Below are 24,565 nucleotides of genomic sequence, written 5' to 3'. Positions count from 1 at the left end.
CAGTGACGGAGAGAAGAAGGGCTGGTACAGAGAGAGCGATTAAATAGGGAAAAGAGACATCAACCCCTAGCCCTTACAAGGGAGTTGTAAGGAGTTGATAGTTGCAAAAGTTTGCAAGGAAAGAGTGATGAGACAGAGGTAGTAGAGAAGGAGAGACTGGGAACACAATAGAAACCCAGCATCTTAGATTGAAGCAAGAGACACATGCTGATTGATTGAGGGAAGCTCGCTATTTTAACAAACCAAAATAGCTCACGTTGTGTCAAAAATATTGTTGCCATTTTCACGGCGGAACGCAATACCTGGAGGTGACTTAAAAGGGATGGCTTTTGATTAATTAGTAAGTTGTAGGTGTGGCAAGGGCTTGACCACTCCATAGCTAATTTTAACATGCTCTATGGTATAAAATGTGGTGGATTCAAGGCATGAACAGACTGACATTGTGTGTTGTCATTAATTCCAATTCAGTGGGAGGGAATGAATGTTCGTCCTAGTCCATTGTGATTGTTGGAGTATAGTTTTTTCAAAACCAACAGTGACCTAATAGGCCCTAATTGTAATAACAAATGTATCTAGTTTATTTGCTAAATATGTTAGAAATGTATGTATATTATAAGTAAGTATGGAATTATCTTACACAGCACTCTCGTAAGCGGAAAAGGCCTTATATAGGCTACAGTAGGGTAAATTGCATTGCATCATGTGCGAGCCATGCATGGATATGTCAATTGTTCTATAAGCATGATTACATTTGCAGTTACATTGATATAGCATTACGAAAGAGAATATTTTATATAAGCTTGGTTTTAAAATCAAATGAAATTAAACAAGCAGACTATTTGCTTCAATGCTTCTAGGTAGAATCGGGTCACATGGTGTCATAAATCACATCTCTTGTTCCATTGGCATATGGGCAATTTATGCTAGACAATCTGCCACCACTGACAAAGTTATTACCATAAAACAACTGAAAGTTGCCAAATTTGGCGAAAAGAATTGGCCTACTGCTGTTGCTGGACCAAAACAATCAAAATTAACACTTGCGTTTGATAATACCAACCCCTTACGCTTAGTCAAAAGTAGAGCCCTTTAGAATGTCAGTAGAGCACGGGGGTGGAGGCTCAATGTCACAGAGAGCATATGCCAGGTCAAAGAGAAAAATACAGAGGATCAGAGTTTTTTCAACTCCTAGAGATTATGCAGATTTGTCTGTGTGTGTTTGGTGGTGCATTCAAACCCATAGTCCTTGATATTGTGTCAATCAGGCAGTGAAACAGATAGTGTATTAGATGGGTGATCTATAGAAGAAGCGAGGAGATCAGAGAAAGAGCTATTCCAATACTTGGGTCAATCAGTGTAAGCCTCATTATTGCTCAGAAACAGCTGGTGCTTTCACAATAATTGTTTCCACTGCATTTCTACAACTCTTCACAAAATAATACAATATAACAGGCATATGTGCAGTATCGTATCAGAAATAAACCTCATTTTGATAAACCTCCCTCTGCAAGTCTGACAGGAGCATGCAGTGTGTATGTGGTGACGTTTCCCAGTCTATAAAGAGGATTAAGTGATGCATGTTATGGCATTTTAAAGAAAAAAAAATCACACACAAAAAAAAAAAGAGAATCCGCAATCCCACCGCCAGGCACCAACACACCACACATTAGTCCTCAACATTTTCTGAACACATCTACCAGTAAAAACATGGAAGAACAATATGCTGCTGTGGCTGTGTTTACACAGGCCGTCCAATTCTGATTCTATTGGCCAAGGAGCTGATCTGATTGGTCAAAAGACCAATCAGTGGAAAAATATCAGAATTATAGGCTGCCTGTGTAAACGCTGTCAGATCAATCTGAATCTCTGAAAGTATATATTTGTTATTCATTTGGAATATGTCAATGTTAATGGATATTTAGAAGCTAGGTATTACTTAACCTCTTCAACCTATGGGGGCGCTATGTCATTATTGGATAAAAAGACGTGCCCGTTTTAAGCTCAATATTTTGTCACGAAAAGATGCTTGACTATGCATGGAATTGACAGCCTTGGAAAGACAAAACTCTGACGTCTCCAAAACTGCAAAGATATTATCTGTGAGTGCCCCAGAACTAATGCTACAGGCGAAACCAAGAACAAGTTTCATACAGGAAATGCCCCAGATTCTGAAGGCGCTGTGTTCCAATGTCTCCTTATATGGCTGTGAATGCGCCAGGAATGAGCCTGCGCTTTCTGTCTATTCCCCGGGGTGTCTGCAGCATTGTGACGTGTTTGTAGGCATATCATTGGAAGATTGACCATAAGAGACTACATTTACCTGGTGTCCCGCCCGGTGTCCTGTGTGCGTAATCTGTAGGTCCATGCGCGTTCCATTTCTTCAGAAGAGAAAGTAAACTGCCACGATGGATTTTATCGTCGATAGATATGTGAAAAACACCTTGAGGATTGATTCTAAACATCGGTTTGCCATGTTTCTGTCGATATTATGGAGTTAATTTGGAAAAAAGTTTGCGTTTTAATGACTTAATATATATATATATATATTTTTTTTTTCCTTACCTAAACGTGATGAACAAAACGGAGCGATTAGTCGACAAATAATATTTTTTGTAAAAACGGAACATTTGCTATCGAACAGAGTCTCCTCATTGAAAACATCTGAAGTTCTTCAAAGGTAAATGATTTTATTTGAATTCTTTTCTGGTTTTTGTGGAAAATGTTGCATGGTGAAAGAGAGGCATAATACTATGCTAGGCTATCAATACGGTTACACAAATGCTTGTTTAGCTATGGTTCAAAAGCATATTTTGAAAATCTGAGATGACAGTGTTGTTAACAAAAGGCTAAGCTTGAGAGCAAATAGATCAATTTCATTTCATTTGCGATTTTCATGAATAGTTAACGTTGTGTTATGCTAATGAGCTTGCGGATAGATTTACACAATCCTGGATACAGGTTTTTTTCCGTAGCTAAACGTGACGCAGAAAACGGAGCGATTTGTCCTAAACAAATAATCTTTCAGGAAAAACTGAACATTTGCTATCTGAGAGTCTCCTCATTGAAAACATCCGAAGTTCTTCAAAGGTAAATGATTTTATTTGAATGCTTTTCTGTTTTTTGTGAAAATGTTGCCTGCTGAATGCTAACGCTAAATGCTACGTTAGCTATCAATACTGTTACACAAATGCTTGTTTTGCAATGGTTGAGAAGCATATTTTGAAAATTTGAGATGACAGTGTTGTTAACAAAAGGCTAAGCTTGAGAGCAAATAGATTAATTTCATTTCATTTGCGATTTTCATGAATAGTTAACGTTGCGTTATGGTAATGAGCTTGAGGCTGTATTCACGATCCCGGATCCGGGATGGCTCGACGCAAGAAGTTAAAGAGCATATCAATTTATCTATTTTAGTTCTCATTTTGACAATCTTAGTGACAGGCAGGTCGGCAATTGGCCTAGTGGTTAGAGCGTTGGGTCAGTAACGAAAGGTTGCTGGATCAAATCCCAGAGCTGACAAGGTAAAAATCTGTCTTTCTGCCCCTGAGCAAGTCAGTTAACCCACTGTTCCCCCGGGCACCGAAGACGTGGATGTCGATTATGGCATCCCCCCGCAACGTTCTGATTCAGAGGGGTTGGGTTAAATGCAGAAGACACATTTCAGTTGAATGCATTCAGATGTACAACTGACTAGGTTTCCTTACTTCAATAACCCATATGGTGCTGCTGTGAAGAGTACAGTTTGCATTGGCTAAAAATATATTGCACCCATCCACAGTAGTGGCAAGTGTTTTCAGTGCTGGTTAGTTGTGGCTACTCTGCATCACATGGTTTAATGCTATACATTGGTGATTGATAGAGGTGAGCTATCCTTTGTGATCCTCAGCTCATACAGTACATACACTGAGTGTACAAAACATTAGAAACACCTGCTCTTTACATGACAGACTGACCAGGTGAAAACTACGATCCCTTATTGATGTCACTTGAGACAGATTAAGACATGATTGTGTGTGTGCCATTCAGAGGGTGAATGGGCAAGACAAAATATTGAAGTGCCATTGAGCAGGATATGGTAGTAGGTGTCAGGCACACCGGTTCGAGTGTGTCAAGATCTGCAACGTTGCTGGGTTTTTCACATTCAAAAGTTTCCGGTGTGTAATGTACCACCACCCAAAGCACATCCAGCCAACTTGACAACTGTGGGAACCATTGGAGTCAACATGGGCCAGCATCCCTGTGGAATGCTTTCAACACCTGGTAGAGTCCATGCACCAACAAATTGAGTCTGTTCTGAGAGCAAAAGGCAGTGCAATTCAATATTAGAAAGGTGTTTTGTAAACTGAATAAGAATTGAATCCATACTGATTGGGACTACTTAGTATTAGGATGAAACGTAACTGAGGCAGAGAGGTAATGTGATTGGCTAACATTATTGGTAAAGATAAGGGAGTACTCACTCTGCATGGGGGAAAAGAAGACCTCTGACATGGGGGCATTCTTGGTCCATTTGTAATGAGGGATGGGTTCGCCCGAACTGGATTTACAGCTTAGTGTCACATTGCCATTCAGCACAGATGACCCAGTCATCGTGCACACTGGAGGCGAGGGAGGGACTGAGAGTGAGAGAGAACAGATAGTTAGAAACAATAGAAGAGTTAAGAGAGAAACAAATGAAAGGATTTGGTCTACTACAATTGACCCCCTTTTGACCTCCTGAAGTATTGTATTAATCCATTTCAATTGAACAGGGTATTGTATTTCTAAGAATGGTGGTCACACTGCCCAAGGTAAAGGAAATTTGCCAACACTATCCATCTGTTGAAGCTGTGGGAAAATATTTGAGAGACAGCCCAGTGCATATGTACAAACTGTACAGTTTACACTTTTGTGTTTCCATCTCTGAGGCCTGGCCCAAAAAAACATTTTTGGAAAGTGTCAGAATCTAGGCGTCCGGTCGGTACCTTTGACATTGAGGCGCATTTCTCCAGAGAGACCGGCGGCTCCAGGGATGATGACATTGCAGAGGTATCGTCCTGAGTCTGACTCCTGGGTGTTGTTGATGTAGATGGAGAGATTGGACGAGGGCATGGACAGGCTGAACCCAACACGCTTCCTGAACTCAGGACTACCTATCCCTGGCTCACCATTACTGTAGGAGATGACCTGCACGGACAGACAGACAGGGGAAATAGTTTACAATAGGGAACGCAATGGTAGATTGTGTTCCCTATTGCAATTCAGGAACCAAATGTACTGTCAGCAATTATTTACACGGATGAGTACTCGATTCCATAGACGCCTTCTAGTAGCGCCAGCATACTGTATCTAAACCCTACATATTGTTAGCATTTTTCGAGCCAGCATTTGTGTTGCTTGTCGAGGAGAGAGACTAGCATTTTTGCAACACGAGAGTTTGTTGTAATGAAAACCAATGCAAGTAACTACATAAATACCGGTTCACTAGATATACAATACTGATATTGAGCTGAAATAGGATCTTCGGTGTCATCTATAGACAGTCTACACAGCCACACAGATTAACCGTACAACAGAAGTCAATGTCCTTCATAAAGATAATCCTGACATGTATGTGCAGATGGAGTTAGAGATAAGCTCAAAGGCCATGGCCAGTGAAACTACTGAGACTATCACTGAAGAAACATGCACACACACACGTTTTCTAAACATACAGGACATACATGCAACAAGGCCACATTGTTAGTGCCATATTGTTACCACATATTTAGTCTGGATCTATAAAAGTAAGGAGCCATCAGACTTGATGTTGAGAATAATCCTAATATAGTCTCACACAGCTACATGTGTAGGCCATCATTGTAAACAAGACTTTGTTCTTAAAACTGACTTGCCTACTTAAATAATGGTTACATTTATTTTTAAATATAAATAAGCTAAACTCTAAAGGTGGAGGTAAACTAACCTCATCCCCAGGCTCAAATTCTGGCACATAGAGCCTGGTAACACTGTGCCACAGTGGGACTTGAAAGGGGTGTGGTTATTTAAATTGAGGTGGGAATGGGAGCGAGCCTGCTACAGCTCTATTAGATGGGACCAATCAAAATGTATGTTCTATCACATGTTATCTTTGGGAAGACCAATTGACTCCGATAAAGTTTATATGCGAAAACTATTTCCAAGATGCGTATTTTCAGATTTTCCACTTTCTAAGATGCGTACGCACTTTGAATTCCCCAATGTAGGGGGGAGGTTCTAAGGGTTATGCTAGATTGGGATGCGCTGAGGTGCTGTGAAACCAGACGGCTCGACAGAGCGAGCCGGCCGGTGGACGAGATTAGAGGCAAACTAACCAACTTTGAACTATTAATCTTCTTCATCATATATTTTTTCATTTTGTGTGAAAACTCAAATATTTAAGCACAAAAAAAAGAAAAAGATCTGACAGCTTTCAACTGTGTAGTCTCCAATCAGTGCATTGTTCCATATTGAGCTGTTCAGCTTTACATATTCTAGTGTGAAGAAGCTCCTTTTGTTGTCTGTAATGTGTATAAAAAAAGTTGCTCTATGTACATACAATACCTGTAGAAAGTCTACACCCCTTAAACTTTTTTCACATTTTGTTGTCTTGAATTGAATCCCTTATTAGATTTTATTTTTTTCTGAAGATCTACACAACCTACTCCACATTTACATGAAAGAAAGTTATGGAACATTTCCCAAATGAAGAAAATGTTCTATAACTGCAATATCATAATTTAATAAGTCTCCAACCCACTAAGATCAGACTTTGTGGAAGCATCTTTGGCAGTTATTACAATTGCAAATTCAACTTTACACAAATCTTAGGGCAACATACAGTGCCTTGCGAAAGTATTCGGCCCCCTTGAACTTTGCGACCTTTTGCCACATTTCAGGCTTCAAACATAAAGATATAAAACTGTATTTTTTTGTGAAGAATCAACAACAAGTGGGACACAATCATGAAGTGGAACAACATTTATTGGATATTTCAAACTTTTTTAACAAATCAAAAACTGAAAAATTGGGAGTGCAAAATTATTCAGCCCCTTTACTTTCAGTGCAGCAAACTCTCTCCAGAAGTTCAGTGAGGATCTCAGAATGATCCAATGTTGACCTAAATGACTAATGATGATTAATACAATCCACCTGTGTGTAATCAAGTCTCAGTATAAATGCACCTGCACTGTGATAGTCTCAGAGGTCCGTTAAAAGCGCAGAGAGCATCATAAAGAACAAGGAACACACCAGGCAGGTCCGAGATACTGTTGTGAAGAAGTTTAAAGCCGGATTTGGATACAAAAAGATTTCCCAAGTTTTAAACATCCCAAGGAGCACTGTGCAAGCGATAATATTGAAATGGAAGGAGTATCAGACCACTGCAAATCTACCAAGACCTGGCCGTCCCTCTAACCTTTCAGCTCATACAAGGAGAAGACTGATCAGAGATGCAGCCAAGAGGCCTATGATCACTCTGGATGAACTGCAGAGATCTACAGCTGAGGTGGGAGACTCTGTCCATAGGACAACAATCAGTTGTATATTGCACAAATCTGGCCTTTATGGAAGAGTGGCAAGAAGAAAGCCATTTCTTAAAGATATCCATAAAAAGTGTTGTTTAAAGTTTGCCACAAGCCACCTGGGAGACACACCAAACATGTGGAAGAAGGTGCTCTGGTCAGATGAAACCAAAATTGAACTTTTTGGCAACAATGCAAAACGTTATGTTTGGCGTAAAAGCAACACAGCTCATCACCCTGAACACACCATCCCCACTGTCAAACATGGTGGTGGCAGCATCATGGTTTGGGCCTGCTTTTCTTCAGCAGGGACAGGGAAGATGGTTAAAATTGATGGGAAGATGGATGGAGCCAAATACAGGACCATTCTGGAAGAAAACCTGATGGAGTCTGCAAAAGACCTGAGACTGGGACGGAGATTTGTCTTCCAACAAGACAATGATCCAAAACATAAAGCAAAATCTACAATGAAATGGTTCAAAAATAAACATATCCAGGTGTTAGAATGGCCAAGTCAAAGTCCAGACCTGAATCCAATCGAGAATCTGTGGAAAGAACTGAAAACTGCTGTTCACAAATGCTCTCCATCCAACCTCACTGAGCTCGAGCTGTTTTGCAAGGAGGAATGGGAAAAAATGTCAGTCTCTCGATGTGCAAAACTGATAGAGACATACAATATAATTTTGCACGCCCAATTTTTCAGTTTTTGATGTTAAAAAAAGTTTGAAATATCCAATAAATGTCGTTCCACTTCATGATTGTGTCCCACTTGTTATTGATTCTTCACAAAAAAATACAGTTTTATATCTTTATGTTTGAAGCCTGAAATGTGGCAAAAGGTCACAAAGTTCAAGGGGGCCGAATACTTTCGCAAGGCACTGTATATCCATCTTTTTTCAAAATTGCTCAGGCACATTAAATTTGGTTGGAGAACATTGATAGACAGTGATATTCAAACCTTTTTAAGCTGATTTCAGTCAAGACTGAGACTAGACCACCCAAGAACACGCAACATCTCTTGGAAAGCCATTCTGGTGTGTCTTTGGTATAAAAATGTGTGTTGTTGTCTCACTGAAAAACAGAACAGAATGGATGATTGAGTGGATTTTTGAACACAGGTTTCTTTCTTTTCACTTTGTCATACAGGCCAGTAATATGGAGTGAACGCAATGTTGTTGATCCCTTTGTATTTTCAAGTATAGTGGTGGTAGCACCCGGTTATGAGTATGCTTGTCACCCACAGGGACTGGAGAGTTTGTTAGGATCAAAAGAAATATGGAGCAAAGCCCAGGTAAAAAGTTAGAGAAAAACCCACCTCAGTCTTCTGAAGACCCTTGGATAGGTTTATTTTTCTGCGACACAATTCCATTAATGTTTTTTGAAAAGACACACCAGAATGGCTTTCCAAGAGGTGTTGACTGTTCCTGAGTCTCAGTCCTGACTTAAATCTGCTTAAAAAAAAAAAATCAGATACAAGGCTTACATATCGCTGTCTATCAATGATCCCCAACCAAATGTACTGAGCCTGAGCAATTTTGACAAAAACAATGGATATATGTTGCCCTAAGAGTGCAAAGCTGGTAGAATCTTAATGAAAATGATTCACAGCTCTAGTGGCTGCCAAAGGTGCTTCCACCAAGTTTTAATTCAGGGGGTGGAGACTTATCCAATTATGATATGCAGCAAAATGTTTAAAAACAGTTAAAGGGGGTGTAGACTTACTATAGGCACTGTACATGCCATTAAGATTAAGATTATTTTATTGGTCAACTGCACACAATAGCCCTGAAATAATCAAACAGCTTCTTCAACAGCTCATAAACAGTTTCTTCAACACTAGTCTGTTCCTTTAGACCACACACCAACAAATCACCAATGAGAGGGACATAAAACCTCAGGGAAAAGTTCATCAGAAAAGATCCAGCAACAGTGGTTTCTGTGGAAACCATGCATGATGTCTGAGGAAGAGGAGATCCCTTACATACCTGCTTGGAGTCGTTGGCCATGAAGTTCCAGATGACGCTGTTCCTGCCAATATCAGATGTGGGGCTGTACCAGGCTTGTAGGACTACCATCTGACCCTTCACCACCTCTATCTCTCTCCTGGGCATCTCCACCCGCTGGGAGTCACCTTGACACAGCAAACACACAGACACTAAAACTCACCTGACACAGCAACAACACACAGCTGGTTCCAATACACTCCATACCCCTAATCCTTTAGTGTTGGTATATGTGAAGAATAGGTATAAGTAGGGCTGTTGCGGTGACCGTATTACCGCCACACTGCCGGTCACGAGTCATGGCAATTAGGCTTCTCCAATCTCTGATGATGCTGATGGTCATTAGTAGCCTACCAAACTTGCTAACTGCCTGGTACACAGCCCATGAAAACATGTTGTGCAACATTTCAATAGCCTATGCAATTGCGTGAGTGATGGCCTCTACTAAAAAGAGGATCCCATCAGCTTTCTATAGGCTAAGCCTTCTATATTTATTACTCACCTTTTTTTTTCAATACAGGTGCATGGTAAAGGTCCATTCTAAATCAAAACAAATTTCACACATACAGTGCATTCGAAAAGTACCCTTGCCTTTTTCCACATTTTGTTAAATTACAGCCTTATTCTACAATGGATTAAATTACATCAATCTACACACAAAATCCCATAATGGCAAAGCGAAAACAAGTTTTTAGAAATGTTTGCAAATGTGTGTGTATATATATATATATATATATATATATATATATATATATATATAAACTACCTTATTTACATAAGTATTCAGACCCTTTGCTATGAGACTCAAAATTTAGCTCAGGTGCATCCTGTTTCCATTGATCATCCTTGAGATGTTTCTGTAACTTGATTAGAGTCCACCTGTGGTAAATTCAATTGATTGGACATGATTTGGAAAGGCACACAGCTGTCTACATAAGGTCCCACAGTTGACAATGCATGTCAGAGCAAAAACCAAGCCATGAGGTCGAAGGAATTGTCCGTAGAGCTCCGAGACAGGATTGTGTTAAGGCACAGATCTGGGGAAGGGTACCAAAAAATGTTGGCAGCATTAAACAACACAGTGGCCTCCATCATTCTTAAATGGAAGAAGTTTGGAACCACCAATACTCTTCCTAGAGCTGGCCTCCCGGCCAAACTGAGCAATCAAGGGAGAAGGGGCTTGGTCAGCGAAGTGACCAAGAACCTGATGTTTACTCTGACAGAGCTCCAGAGTTCCTCTGTGGAGATGGGATAACCTTCCAGGAGGACAACCATCTCGCAGCAGTCCACCTATCAGGCTTTTATGGCAGAATGGCCAGACGGAAGCCACTCCTCAGAAAAAAGGCACATGGCAGCCCACTTGGAGTTTGCCTAAAGGCACCTACAGACACTCATCAGACCATGAGAAACATGATTCTCTGGTCTGATGAAACCAAGATTTAAACTCTTTGGCCTGAATGCCAAGCATCACGTCTAGAGGAAACCGAGCACCATCCTTACGGTGAAGCATGGATGTGGCAGCGTCATGCTATGGGGATGTTTTCAGTGGCAGGGACTGGGAGACTTGTCAGGATCTAAGGAAAAATGAACGGAACAAAATTCAGAGAGATTCTTGATGAAAACTTGCCCCAGAGCGCTCAGGACCTCAGACTGGGGTGAAGGTTCACCTTCCACCAGGAGAACGACCCTAAACTCACAGCCAAGACCACCCAGGAGTGACTTCGGGACAAGTCTCTGAATGTCCTTGAGTGGCACTTCCAAAGCCCGGACTTGATCCTGATCTAACATCTCTGGAGAGACCTGAAAATAGCTGTACAGCGATGTTCCCCATCCAACTTGACAGAGCTTGAGAGAATGGGAGAAACACTCCAAATACAGGTGTGCTAAGCTTGTAGTGTTATACCCAAGAAGACTCCAGGCTGTAATCGCTGCCAAAGGTGCTTCAACAAAGGACTGAGTAAAGTGTCTAAATTCTTATGTACAGTTGAAGTCGGAGGTTTACATACAACTTAGCTAAATACATTTAAACTCCGTTTTTCACAATTCCTGACATTTAACCTGAGTAAACATTCTCTGTCTTAGGTCAGTTAGGATAACCACTTTAATTTAATGTGAAATGTCAGAATAATAGTAGAGAGAATGATTTATTTCAGCATTTATTTCATCCCAGTGGGTCCCAGAAGTTTACATGCACTCAATTAGTGTTTGGTAGCATTGCTTTTAAATTGTTTAACTTGGGTCAAACATTTTGGGTAACCTTCCACAAGCTTCCCACAATAAGTTGGGTGAATTGTGGCCCATTCCTCCTGACAGAGCTGGTGTAACGGAGTCAGGTTCGTTGGCCTCCTTGCTGGCACACACTTTTTCAGTTCTGCCCACAAATCTTCTATAGGATTGAGGTCAGGGCTTTGTGATGGCCACTCCAATACCTAGACTTTGTTGTCCTTAAAGCCATTTTGCCACAACTTTAGAAGTATGCTTGGGGTCATTGTCCATTTAGAAGACCCATTTGCGAACAAGCTTTAACTTCCTGACTGATGTCTTGAGATGTTGCTTCAATATATCCACATCATTTACCTCCCTCATGATGCCATCTATTTTGTTATGTGTACCAGTCCCTCCTGCAGCAAAGCACCCCCACAACATGATGCTGCCACCCCCGTGCTTCACGGTTGGGATGGTGTTCTTCGGCTTGCAAGCCTCCCCCCCCTTTTTCCTCCAAACATAACGATGGCCATTGTGGCCAAACAGTTCAATTTCTGTTTCATCAGACCAGAGGACATTTCTCCAAAAAGTACGATCTTTGGCCCCATGTGCAGTTGTAAACTGTAGTCTGGCTTTTTTTATGGCGGTTTTGGAGCAGTGGCTTCTTCCTTGCTGAGCGGCCTTTCAGGTTATGTCGATATAGGACTCGTTTTACTGTGGATATAGATACTTTTGTACCCGTTTCCTCCAGCATCTTCACAAGGTCCTTTGCTGTTGTTCTGGGATTGATTTGCACTTTTCGCACCAAAGTAAGTTCATCTCTAGGAGACAGAACGCATCTCCTTCCTCAGCGGTATGACAGCTGTGTGGTCCCATGGTGTTGATACTTGCGTACTATTGTTTGTACACATGAATGTGGTACATCCAGGCGTTTGGAAATTCCTCCCATGGATGAACCAGACTTGTGGAGATCTAAAACAATAAGATTTTAAAAAACATTGAGGTCTTGGCTGATTTCTTTTGATTTTCCCATGATGTCAAGCAAAGAGGCACTGAGTTTGAAGGTAGGCCTTGAAATACATCAACAGGTACACCTCCAATTGACTCAAATTATGTCAATTAGCCTATCAGACTTATAAAGCCATGACATCATTTTCTGGAATTTTCCAAGCTGTTTAAAGGCACAGTGTATGTTGTCGTGGAAATTTCCTGTATTACCAAATCATGAGAGCAAACCACACACAAGTCAGAGTTATCATAAAGTCCATCTTTAATTATATGAGCTCCATCACAACCCTGTGACTCTCAGATCAATTCAGGGTCTATAAATGAATTCTCTGAGTGTCAACATAATGGCAACTGAGATCCTTTATAGCAAAGATCCACCCCCCTAGTCGACATGACAAATAACAGATCTTAAGAACATTACACAAAGAAAGATTTTACTTTAGAGGAGTATCCCATCGCCAGGCAGTATTTAGCTATAAATTATCGTTCAGTTTGGTCTCCTAAACGAAGCTCTTATCTCGTTCTTGGTACAAAATAGTAACAAGACATTACCTCATCCAATGGTATATATATATATATATATATCGATTGTCATTTTAGACACTCCCTCCTGGACAAGATCAGAGATACAGTGACTGGCACAGACATTATGGAGCCACCAATCTGGTTCCCCATTTATCACACCATCCCTTCACATAGTTTAGGAATAGTTTACAGACACATTCACAGATAAGACTAACCTTTCCCCTCTCTGGGGCCCAATGTAACTTAGCCCTAGCAGGAAAGGGACAACTGCAAACTGCAAACAGTATTATCCAAAATAATACATTCCAATGACAAATATCTCACATAAGCAGCAATAAAATGAATAAAACATCTCATTTATAAATGTTACCTCAACAATCCTGATTCTGCCACGACAATGTAAAACTTCTGACCCAATGGAATTGTGATAGTGAATTATAAGTGAAATAATCTGTCTGCAAACAATTGTTGGAAAAATTACTTGTGTCATGCACAAAGTAGATGCCCTAACTGACTTGCCAAAACTATAGTTTGTTATTAACAAGACATTTGTGGAGTGGTTAAAAAACAAGTTATTGACTCCAACCTAAGTGTATGTAAACTTCCGATTTCAACTGTAAATGTGTTATTTCAGTTTTTTTGTTGTAATAAATTTGCCAACATTTCTAAAAACCTGTTTTTGGATTGTCATTATGGGATATTGTGTGTAGATTGATGAGGGCAAAAAAACTCTTTATTTCATTTTAGAATAACTCTAACGTAACAAAATGTGAAAGAAGTCAAGGGGTCTGAATACTTTCCGAATGCACTGTATATTATTTAGGATACATAAAGACCAGATTAAATCAAGAATAGTCTGATGGGTAACAATACTAGCCTATCACATGTTAATTATATATTATCACTTGTGAATGATGCCCAGCATCAGAACAATGCCTATTTTTGCAACTTTTCAAATCACCTCATGTAGCCTAGCCTATATGTTTTCACAAGGTTTGTATCACAACTAAAGTGGCCAAATAACTTCTTAAAATAAAGCACATAAATCCACTATACAAGGGGTGTAGAGCCTAACTTGCATACAGTGGCTTGCGAAAGTATTCAGCCCCTTTGGCATTTTTCCTATTTTGTTGTCTTACAACCTGGAATTAAAATGTTTTTTGGGGGGTTAGTATAATTTGAATTACACAACATGCCTACCACTTTGAAGATGCTAAACATTTTTTATTGTGAAACAAACAAGAAATAAGACAAAAAACGTTAACATTGAGCGTGAGTAACTATTCACCCCCCGGTCAATACTTTGTAGAGTCACCTTTTGCAGCAATTACGGTCGCAAGTCGCTCGGGGTATGTCTCTATAAGTGTTACGAATCCCCTTTGGCCCGACAGTCTAGGGGGGATGGTAATGAGACCCGTAACATAACTCATGCAATTTATAATAGTGACAAAGTCAAAGTGAGAACGAAATAACCACGACAACTGAAATCTACCGTCAAACTCAAGGTTTATTGTAAAACACACGGTAATGGGGGGAGCAGGAAAAGGGGCTGAGCTGGACCCAAGGAAAGAAATAATAAGTATTCAAAAACAGCCCTAAGCTAGACTAGCCTACTTTAACAACAGCTAACTAACCAAAAATACAGTGGGTGGTCCGCCCAGTTCTAACTAGTGTATTTAACAAAGTTTACCTACGGGTAGTGTATGCACATGGGCGACTTGTCTTGGTTCCCCCTTTTCCCACCAGAAAACAAACACCATAACCAAAAACAATACTCACAGGTGGGGACAAAGTGCTATGGAGGTGCTCAAACAAAAGATAGCTCAATACATAAAGAGAGTGCAACAGAGAGATCTACAGACATGGCATTTACAGAGAGATTGAGCTCTAGAGCAAACAACTGACAGGGTTTTTAAACCAAGGGAAAGGAACTGTGATAGGGTAGGAAACAGGAGGAGGTGTGTCTTCTGATTGATGATTGGTGACTGATTGGGGAGTGATGATTTTCACCTGTGAGGGGAGAAGGGGAGAAAAGAAACACACACACAGGATACTGGTATCCGTAACAATAAGCTTGCCACATCTAGCCACTGGGATTTTTGCCCATTCTTCAAGGCAAAACTGCTCCAGCTCCTTGAAGTCGGATGGGTTCCACTGGTGTATTGCAATCTTTAAGTCATACCACAGATTCTCAATTTGATTGAGGTCTGGGCATTGACTAGGCCATTCCAATACATTTAAATGTTTCCCCTTAAACCACCCAAGTGTTGCTTTAGCCGTATGCTTAGGGTCATTGTCCTGCTGGAAGGTGATCCTCAGTCCCAATCTCAAATCTCTGGAAGACTGAAACCAGTTTCCCTCAAGGATTTCCTTGTATTTAGCACCATCCAGCATTCCATCAATTCAGACCAGTTTCCTAGTCCCTGCTGATGAAAAACATCCCCACAGCATGATGCTGCCACCACTATGCTTCACTGGGATGTGTTCTCGGGGTGATGAGAGGTGTTGGGTTTGCGCCAGACATAGCGTTTTCCTTGATGGCCTAAAAGCTCAATTTTAGTCTCATCTGACCAGAGTACATTCTTTCATATGTTTTGGGAGTCACCCACATGCCATTTTGCGAATAAGCAATGGCTTTTTTCTTGCCACTCTTCTGTACAGCCCAGCTCTGTGGAGTATACGGCTTAAATTGGTCCAATGGACAGATACTCCAATCTCTGCTGTGGAGTTTTTCAGCTCCTTCAGGGTTGTCTTTGGTCTCCTTGTTGCCTCTCCAATTTGTAAGTCGCTCTGGATAAGAGCGTCTGCTAAATGACTTAAATGTAAAAGTCTCTGATTAATGCCCTCCTTGCCTGGTCCGTGATTTTTGGTGGGCGCCCCTCTTGGTTACAGGTTGTAATGCAACAAAATAGGAAAAACACCAAGGGGGTGAATACTTTTGCAAGGTGCTGTACATAAGCAGCGAGTGAGTCAAGTTTGGGGAAGATCATTTTCATCATAACAATGCATCTTTATAATAAAAGCATTACATGCATATTCACATTTGCTGTCACTTTTGATAATGGTGTTTTCCACTAATGGAACATTCGCGAATATAGCCTACTGCCATGTGCTCATTGCTGTGCTTATAATGTGAAGAAATAGCCTAATAGTTCATCAACATTTTAAGCTAAACGTTCTGATCTGTTGCATCAGCCACATTGCATAAAAAGTTATTTTTTGATGCTAGTGGTTGTATTCATTTGGGATCTATCGCATCCCACAACTGTCCCAGACTATTTTTGGAGTATTTATTTTTCGTACAGAATAGGTTGACTTTGTACTACGGGGGACTGTGGATTGACATAGGCTCGTGCTTTTGCTGTTCGTTAGGCCTACTCATCTTGTTGGCTGACGAAAAGTAAATATATTCCATATGTACCTCGGAATTGGATAAGGACTCACGCAGTTACGTCCCCAATGTGTCTGTCTTCACCTGTAGCCTGTGAGAAAGACCCGATCATATAATGGAGAGTCATGTGAGTGAGAGATGCCTCGGAACACGCAGCACCGAGGGAGAAGGGTACAATGCAGCATTCCAGGCCAAGGGTACGACGGCCACAAAAGGAATGGATGTTTTTAGGGTGCATTACGGCCACAAAGGGGATGCTGCAGTGAAATTGGAGGCATTGCCAAGTGCTTGTCAAATTGTTAATGATAGGCTGTTGTGTACAGCACATAAAAAACAAAAGCAGAGCTCATGCCTTTCAAGCATATTTTTTCAAATCACTATTAGTCGCAAAGTTATTAGAACAACTAAAGTTACATTAGTAACTATAAATTAAGCATATATAAGTACCTATTTCTTTGTTAACCACTCAACACAGAATAGACGCATGTGCGCACTCCCTAAAATCGCTTGGAGAAAATATCCTTTCTATTTTATTCAGCTTTGTTCAATTGTATTCTTCATACTATAAAATAATGCACTGGAATTCTAAGCAAATCTCATCTGCTAAATGAACTAGTGTAGCCCAAAGCCATTTGTCATAGCCAGATCAGGACAACTCAAGAGTATGCTATTATGTTCTTCTGAAATAGACTACATGATCTTCATATCATGCTTCTTTAAACCTGTCTGAAATAAATAATTGATTTATTGTGAAGGTGTAGGCTATATTACATGGATTTATTCAACTTTTTAAAATGTAGATGTTCCAAAGGTCTGCATCAATGGCTTGTAGGCTGTGTGTGAAAGCCAGGAGATGCTAAATGTGTTTAGGTTAATAAACAGTGAATTACCGTGAGATCGACAGTTATTTGCTTGACAATAACTGGCTGACGAAATTTCGTGACCGCCACAGCCCTAGGTAAAGGCGATTTAGTTGTGAAGCTTCCGCCATATTGCTTCCACACATCTGCCAACATTAAACTGTTTTAAGCAGTGAATTGCAGTCCACGAAACTCTTCCAATCTTGTCAGTTCAGTTAAATATTCAAGTATGACATCACTTGTCATTAGGGCTGTGAGGGTCATGGAATTGTGGATGACGGTTATTGGTCAGCCAAATAACCAGTCACCATAATAACCATTAAGACGCACATTTTCTCCTCTCCTCTTCTGACTGCTGATGCTACTGTTGTAGAGAGAGAGGGGGGGGGGGATCTCCTAGATCACGGATGACTCGTTTGCTACAACACCATGCTTGTTTTCAGCAAGGAGCAACAAAGTTTCACCACATTGTAGAGTCCATGTTATAACAGAAATGGACTCATCCACACAAATGCATGTCTGTCCCGTCTCCGGTCAGCTGTTCGTTCCACAATAAAAAACTATTTTACTTTCATTCTGGTCTTCATCCATAACCGTTGGTGACACGGTAATTATGCCAGCCCTACTTGTCACAGGGTGCTTCACATAAATGACCGAGCCTTGAAGCCAATGAAAGTCAACCTACAGTAAGAGGTCAGGAGCAAAACTCACATTTAGGTCTTCCTTGACATCATCTTGATATCTGTATAGCCCTCTCTTGCAATCTGTTTTTATTCAGCTATCATAATTCAACACTGCTACTGGTAATCCCCCTAACACTACAAATACTGGCCAGACGTAAACCTACAAAGCCCAGATGAGATTAATTGAAGGGGAAGACGGAGCACATTAAATATAAAAAAATAAGATCAAAAGCAGAATAAATACAGTGCCTTGATTAATAGTGGGTAAAATTCTGTCATCCCCCACAGCTGTTTGAGAGGGCTTTTACGTAATCTGGGCAACATTCAGCTGGACTCGGGTCCACAGAGACCAAAATGGAGGTCACAGATCTCACAAATCAATCATTTACCCACATTTGGGATGTTGTACACGGTTACCAAGTTCTGTTTGTTCCTATGTGTGGTCAGACAACCCTGAATTGTTTGCTGTAAACTTGAACTGTAACATAGTTATATTGATGATATAGCCTACAGGACCTCAAACAAAATGACACTTCAGATCAAAAATAAATTAAATACATTCATAAGCTTACCTCAAACATTTGAACCATTTGGGATATCAAAAAATACATAAGATAGTCAAACATTTGTGTTGATTGAAATTTCTAAAGAGACATACGCTAATGTCAAGCATTAGAAATATCTGGATATGCATAAAATAATCTCAAGCATTTAGTTGATTGAACTGTTGGAGAACTGCTCACTAGATCCCATTTAACGACCAGGTCTAGCCCATATCTCCTACTAGAAAATATCAAGACTATATGCCAATAAATAACTTGTATAACTACACTCAGGATAATCATAAAGACATAACGCAGAGCAATAAAACCTAAAGTATCATCCATCAGCCTACAACCAAAGCATTCAAAAGAGGTAGAGGAAGAGCAGATGATCAAATAAAAGTGGAGAGGAGAAGTAGAGGAGCATGGAGAGTTGGAATGAGAAAGATTGGATGATGAGAATTGAATGAATGGAATGAGAGTGAAATGAGAGATAAGAGAAGGAGAAAAAGAGGAGAGATTGAACTAGACTATGGTGGTGGGCAGGCTCACTCACAGGGTGCTGGCCAGTCCCCTGAGATGGTCAGCTGAAGATGGATCATCTGATCCGAGCAATCTGAGTCCTCCCGATCCGCCAGCTTGGAGCTAGGTCCCACACACACACACACAGAATAACCCCCTCCACACACGGACAGACAACCCCCTCAGCGTGACGTGACGAGGGTCTCAAATCCCTAGTCCACAAAAACAATAACCCTATAAGAAGAGGGTCTTAACCCCAGTCTCCATAACCGCAAACACACGTTCAGCAAGAGGGACAAGTCCGCACACACACGTACATCTAGCTAGGCTAGGGGCTGCTCAACAGCTACAGTGTGACTGCACCCCGGTTATTTTCTTTCTGGAATTAAAGTGTATTCAGCTGGGCAAATTAGAGAGAGTGACACAGAGAGAGAGAGAGCGAGCGCAAGAGCGATAAAGAGGGGGGGGGGGGCGCAACTGGGCATCGGTCTGACGTAAGTGCAGGCATCTTGTTCTGGGCTTATAGTGGCAGTGACTTATTTCCCCTGGTATCATGTGACCCCATTGCTATGGTGGCCCTTGTTTAATTTATGCCGTGAAGCACCTATGGACTAATCCCTAAACAATCCCTGGCTCAATAATTCAAACCTGACTGACTCTTGCTTCACGTGACCCAAGTTCAACAGCTCAGCTGGACACAAAGATGAGGTAGGCTAACACATGGTCACTTTGACAACAGTCTCTGCTGCTAGCTGTTGCTATGACTGGATTCTCATTCTCATATTTGCAGTATTAGTTACATTAAATTACATTTATTTTCTCATCTCAGACAAGTCTCTTAGCCTGCACAGGTTTTGAAGACATATACTAACAGAAATGGATAGGCCTAAATAAAACTACTTGATTCATGTACTGAACCTGAACTTGCATTGAAGTTTATTAGAGACCGTTGTTCCACAGAAATTCCCAAGACAAATGAGAACCAATGCGCCAATGGAGAATGCCAACGTCCACTCTTACGCCAATGAAAGTCCCAACTTGCCATAACAGTCATCAAAGCTGATGCTGTCAGACTGACTGAAGTAAGTGGATGACCCATGAGTTTAATAGCGTCATCATTGTATCAGCCATTGTGTTATTCCACAAAATAGACCCTGGATTGTTTTTTCTGATTTGGCGTGACTCTCTAATCCTGTTAGGGATAAAAACACATTTTTCTGCTTGAGATGGGGGCATTATCTTTACTGAGAAATGATGAGTGTGTTCTAAAAGAGCAGTGCTACACTCTTAGATAAAAAGGTTCAATCTATAACATAAAAGGGTTCTTCGCCTGTCCCAATACACTCTAAAAGTTAGGGGTTCAACAAGGGTTCTTCTAAGATCCTCAAAGTTCTTTGGCACTAAAAATGCACCCAAAAGGCACTTCCAAGAACCCCATAGGAGGTGGGGTTAATCAAGGAACCTCCTTAGGTTCCTGCAAGAACCCCCAAGAACTACCTGCCCAACTGAAAAATTGAGATTTGAATTTGCGAAAACAGCAGGTGCAGGTACTTAACAGAACATTTTTAAGATCGCCTCAATTTAAGGTAAGGTTTCTACCTTATATGATCTAAATTGATATTGTTTTATGATGACACCCTCTATCTTTCATATTTGTGCAAATGGCTGTGTTGTTTGGCACGTCCTCCCTTTTAAAATTCTTTCTAAAACAGAAAATGGGCATAATGCAACGGATGTCAATCAACAAAGTGGTAAGAATATGTTGACGGCTATAGCTGCATTGGGTGCAGATGACTGAACTTCCTACTTATTTCTGCAGGTATACTGATGAGGAGGCGCACAAAAAGGTATGTACAATTGGTATTGGTTTGTCGCATGTTATGCAGATCACATGTAGGCTATCACATTTTTATTAATGGTTTCTCTCAGTGGGGAAAAGTACTCAATTTTCATACTTAAATTTAAAGAAAAATGAAAAAGTGAGTCACCCAGTAAAATACTACTTGAGTAAAAGTCGAAAAATACTCTGTTTTAAAATGTACTTAAGTATCAAAAGTAAAATTATAAATAATTTCACATTCCTTATATTAAGCAAACATGATTTTCTGGTTTAATTTACTGATACCCAGGGGCACAGTTCAACACTCAGACATTTCCCAACTGTATTTAATTAATTAATTTATTTTGCTCCTTTGCACCCCATTATTTTTATTTCTACTTTGCACATTCTTCCATTGCAAAACTACCATTCCAGTGTTTTACTTGCTATATTGTATTTACTTTGCCACCATGGCCTTTTTTTGCCTTTACCTCCCTTCTCACCTCATTTGCTCACATTGTATATAGACTTGTTTATACTGTATTATTGACTGTATGTTTGTTTTACTCCATGTGTAACTCTGTCGTTGTATCTGTCGAACTGCTTTGCTTTATCTTGGCCAGGTCGCAGTTGTAAATGAGAACTTGTTCTCAACTTGCCTACCTGGTTAAATAAAGGTGAAAAAAAATAATAATAATAATAATTTACAAACAAAGCATTTGTGTTCAGTGGGTCTGCCAGATCAGAGGCAGTAGGGATGACCAGGGAGGCGCTCTTGATAAATGTGTGAATTAGACAATTTTCCTGTCCTGCTAAGCATTCAAAATTTAACTTTTGGATGTCAGGGAAAATGTAAGGAGTAAAAAGTAAATTATTTTCTTTAGGAATGTAGTGGAGTGAAAAAGGAAACCGCACACTGCTTTTGATAGTATCACTGACCTGCAAAATGTTTGCTCAGATGTGCGTGTGCCTTAGGAATTTGGAATGTAGTGGAGTAAAAGTGTCAAAAATATTAATAGGAAAGTACAGATACCTCAAAACTACTTAAGTAGTATTTTTACTTAAGTACTTTATACCACTGGTTTCTCTAAAACTTTATAGGACTCAGTCACAGCAGCCATCTTCCTCATCCCTGACCTCTTCAATGAAGATCCCAGAGGTCTCTACATTATGGACAAGGTACGTGTATGATAACGGTTGTCAAAAGTAAACAGCGGTTTCATTCACATTTACCACAAAAACCATTGCATGAATACTGTCGTGTGCACGTTTTGTTAATCATCTGTATAATTATTATTTTTGTATTCCTAGAATTCACCCTCCCTACATGGCTGATGAATATAACTGGAAACCTGTTCGATCACCATGCACTACAAAATCATTCTGGCTATGGGTACGAAGGATATCAACACATTAACACGCCAGAAAATATACCGATTGAACTGCTGGGAGTTCATCTCGATTTTTGACTTCTGCTTTGCCACTAAAATCATAAAACACTGACAACTAAAATGTAGTGTTATTGTTATGCTGATTAATAATTGAAGGGGGGGAGGGTAATTTTTTTTAACCCCATACGTTTATTCGAGCAACCATTGTTGAAGAACTTAGAGGTTCCCCCAGTTTTAATTTGAGAGTGAGAGTTTTTAGAGTGTAGGAGAACCATTATTGGTTTCAGGTAGAACCCTTTTGCTATCTATGTAAAAAACATTTTCACAGAGGACTCTACATGGAACCCTATGGGAAAATAGATGTAAAATGTGATTGGATTAGGATGGATTGCGTCATTATGGAAAAATGTATTTAGAGTGATACTTTATGACCATGAATTTGTATCATAGTTTGCATACCTATGGGAACAATTCTATACAACTATCTGCAGCTAAGTCTAAGCCCTCCAGACTTGGTGGATAATAATACAGTGTATCCTAATGCGAACGAGTATTGGAATGTGTTGTAGATTAGAATGATGAATGGGAATGGTTATTTGAAATGATACACTCCACCTTAATGCAGGATAATGCTATATATTCCTGTGACTATTCTTGCGCTTCTTCTTGGACTAGGTTTATCCCCAGAACTGTGTCATTCAATTGCTTATTAAATGAGGGAAAATCTTCCCTAATCCCTGGCTTGGTCTCCACTCTCCATCTGGGTTGTGTTTTGCTGCAGAGAGATGAGACACACTGGAAGGTGTATCATCATGAATCTACATCCATCAACAGAAACCCTCGAAAAGCTGCCACTGTAAAACACATCACTGTCAACTGGCATGTTTAATAACTACCATGGTTTTATACTGTATTAAGGTATATTTTTTGTAAAGATGCGTCCTGCCTATGAAATACAACGAGACTCATCTATTCCCCCAAAAATGTATGACAGACAGGCATTAGTATAGTGGGCCCTTTAGTCATATTAAAAAAAAAAGTCAAATGTAGGATTCTAAAATCTGTGGAAAAAATATCTCAGCAAACACTGTCATGGTCATGCCGAGCTGGTTGCCTGATCCATCAGGCTGGTCGAACTCAAACAAGAGACCGCTGAGAATGTCTCAGTTACCATGAGCAGCCAAGAGGGGGCAGCAAATCTTTATAAGAATCACCAACTAAGCAACAGACTAGAATCACATGGATGTGGTGGATTAATTTGATATCAATGGCCAATGTTTTGTAGCCTGGTAACACATACTGAATTTAATTCCACTGCTCTATATATCGCTAGACTGCCACCATAGAAGTCCTTTCCTGCTGACGTCTAAGTGAGGAGCGTTGTACAAAACAAGTCATCAGCGATTGGATCGTCTCTAGCCAATCAGAGTATCAAAGCCAATGACTACACCCTAAAAGCAGCTCTACCCACGTGTGTTCAGGCTCTGGCCCAACCCATCGGTTTCAGGGACCAATCAAAACGGTTTCAATGTGTTCGCATTCGAGGAGTCGTCGGGGAGGAGATCAAATCCAGACTCATCGTGGAGGAGAAACGTTAGTGGGTGTGACGTTTGCCCGGAGCGATGTGGATGGGTAGCCAGGCAAAATGTTTGGCGCCTCCATTTTTAGATGATCAATAATCTATAATAATCCATGATAGTAATTAAATTATATCCAAGCAAGCATGTTAAAAATATAGGCTTAACTTCTGAAATCCACAACGAAAAACAACAAACCAATATTCCCTACGTTTTGAACACCATCAGTACAACATATATTTTTTATTTAACCTTTATTGAACTAGGCAAGTCAGTTAAGAACAAATTCTTATTTACAATGATGGCCTACCACGGACGACGCTGGGCCAATTGTGCGCCGCCTTATGGGACTCCCAATCACGGCCGGATGTGATACAGCCTGGATGCTCCTTCAAAAATACAAATGAAATGAATGATTACAGTACTTTGCTGAAACACACAACCATGCCCACACTCCAGCATCGGCGAGACTAGGCGAGACTGACAGCACAATGAGTGGCAAGGTGGCTACAGTTTATA

At 40.4% G+C, this 24,565-nt stretch overlaps 1 protein-coding gene across 4 annotated transcripts in view; it reads right to left on the bottom strand.

Moving 5' to 3' along the window:
- The window catches only part of LOC115136710 (endothelial cell-selective adhesion molecule-like), an 83,779-nt gene that overhangs the window by 18,394 nt on the left and 40,820 nt on the right, over window positions 1-24,565 (bottom strand). For 2 of the 4 annotated variants that reach the window (XM_029672409.2, XM_029672411.2), the window contains exons 3-5: window positions 9,506-9,651; window positions 4,965-5,166; window positions 4,461-4,616 (exon numbers count right to left, since the gene is read on the bottom strand). In XM_029672409.2, the coding sequence (XP_029528269.2) occupies window positions 4,461-4,616; window positions 4,965-5,166; window positions 9,506-9,651 (504 nt within the window). Of the gene's footprint in view, window positions 1-4,460; window positions 4,617-4,964; window positions 5,167-8,478; window positions 8,582-9,505; window positions 9,652-19,293; window positions 19,649-24,565 lie in introns of those variants that run through there. The other 2 variants (XM_029672410.2, XM_029672412.2) reach the window with 2 other exon arrangements.

This window comes from Oncorhynchus nerka, linkage group LG11, assembly GCF_034236695.1.
Source record: "Oncorhynchus nerka isolate Pitt River linkage group LG11, Oner_Uvic_2.0, whole genome shotgun sequence".
Lineage (NCBI taxonomy): Eukaryota > Metazoa > Chordata > Actinopteri > Salmoniformes > Salmonidae > Oncorhynchus > Oncorhynchus nerka.
Note: the sequence above shows the minus strand (reverse complement) of the source record. Positions and strands in the feature narration are given on the sequence as shown.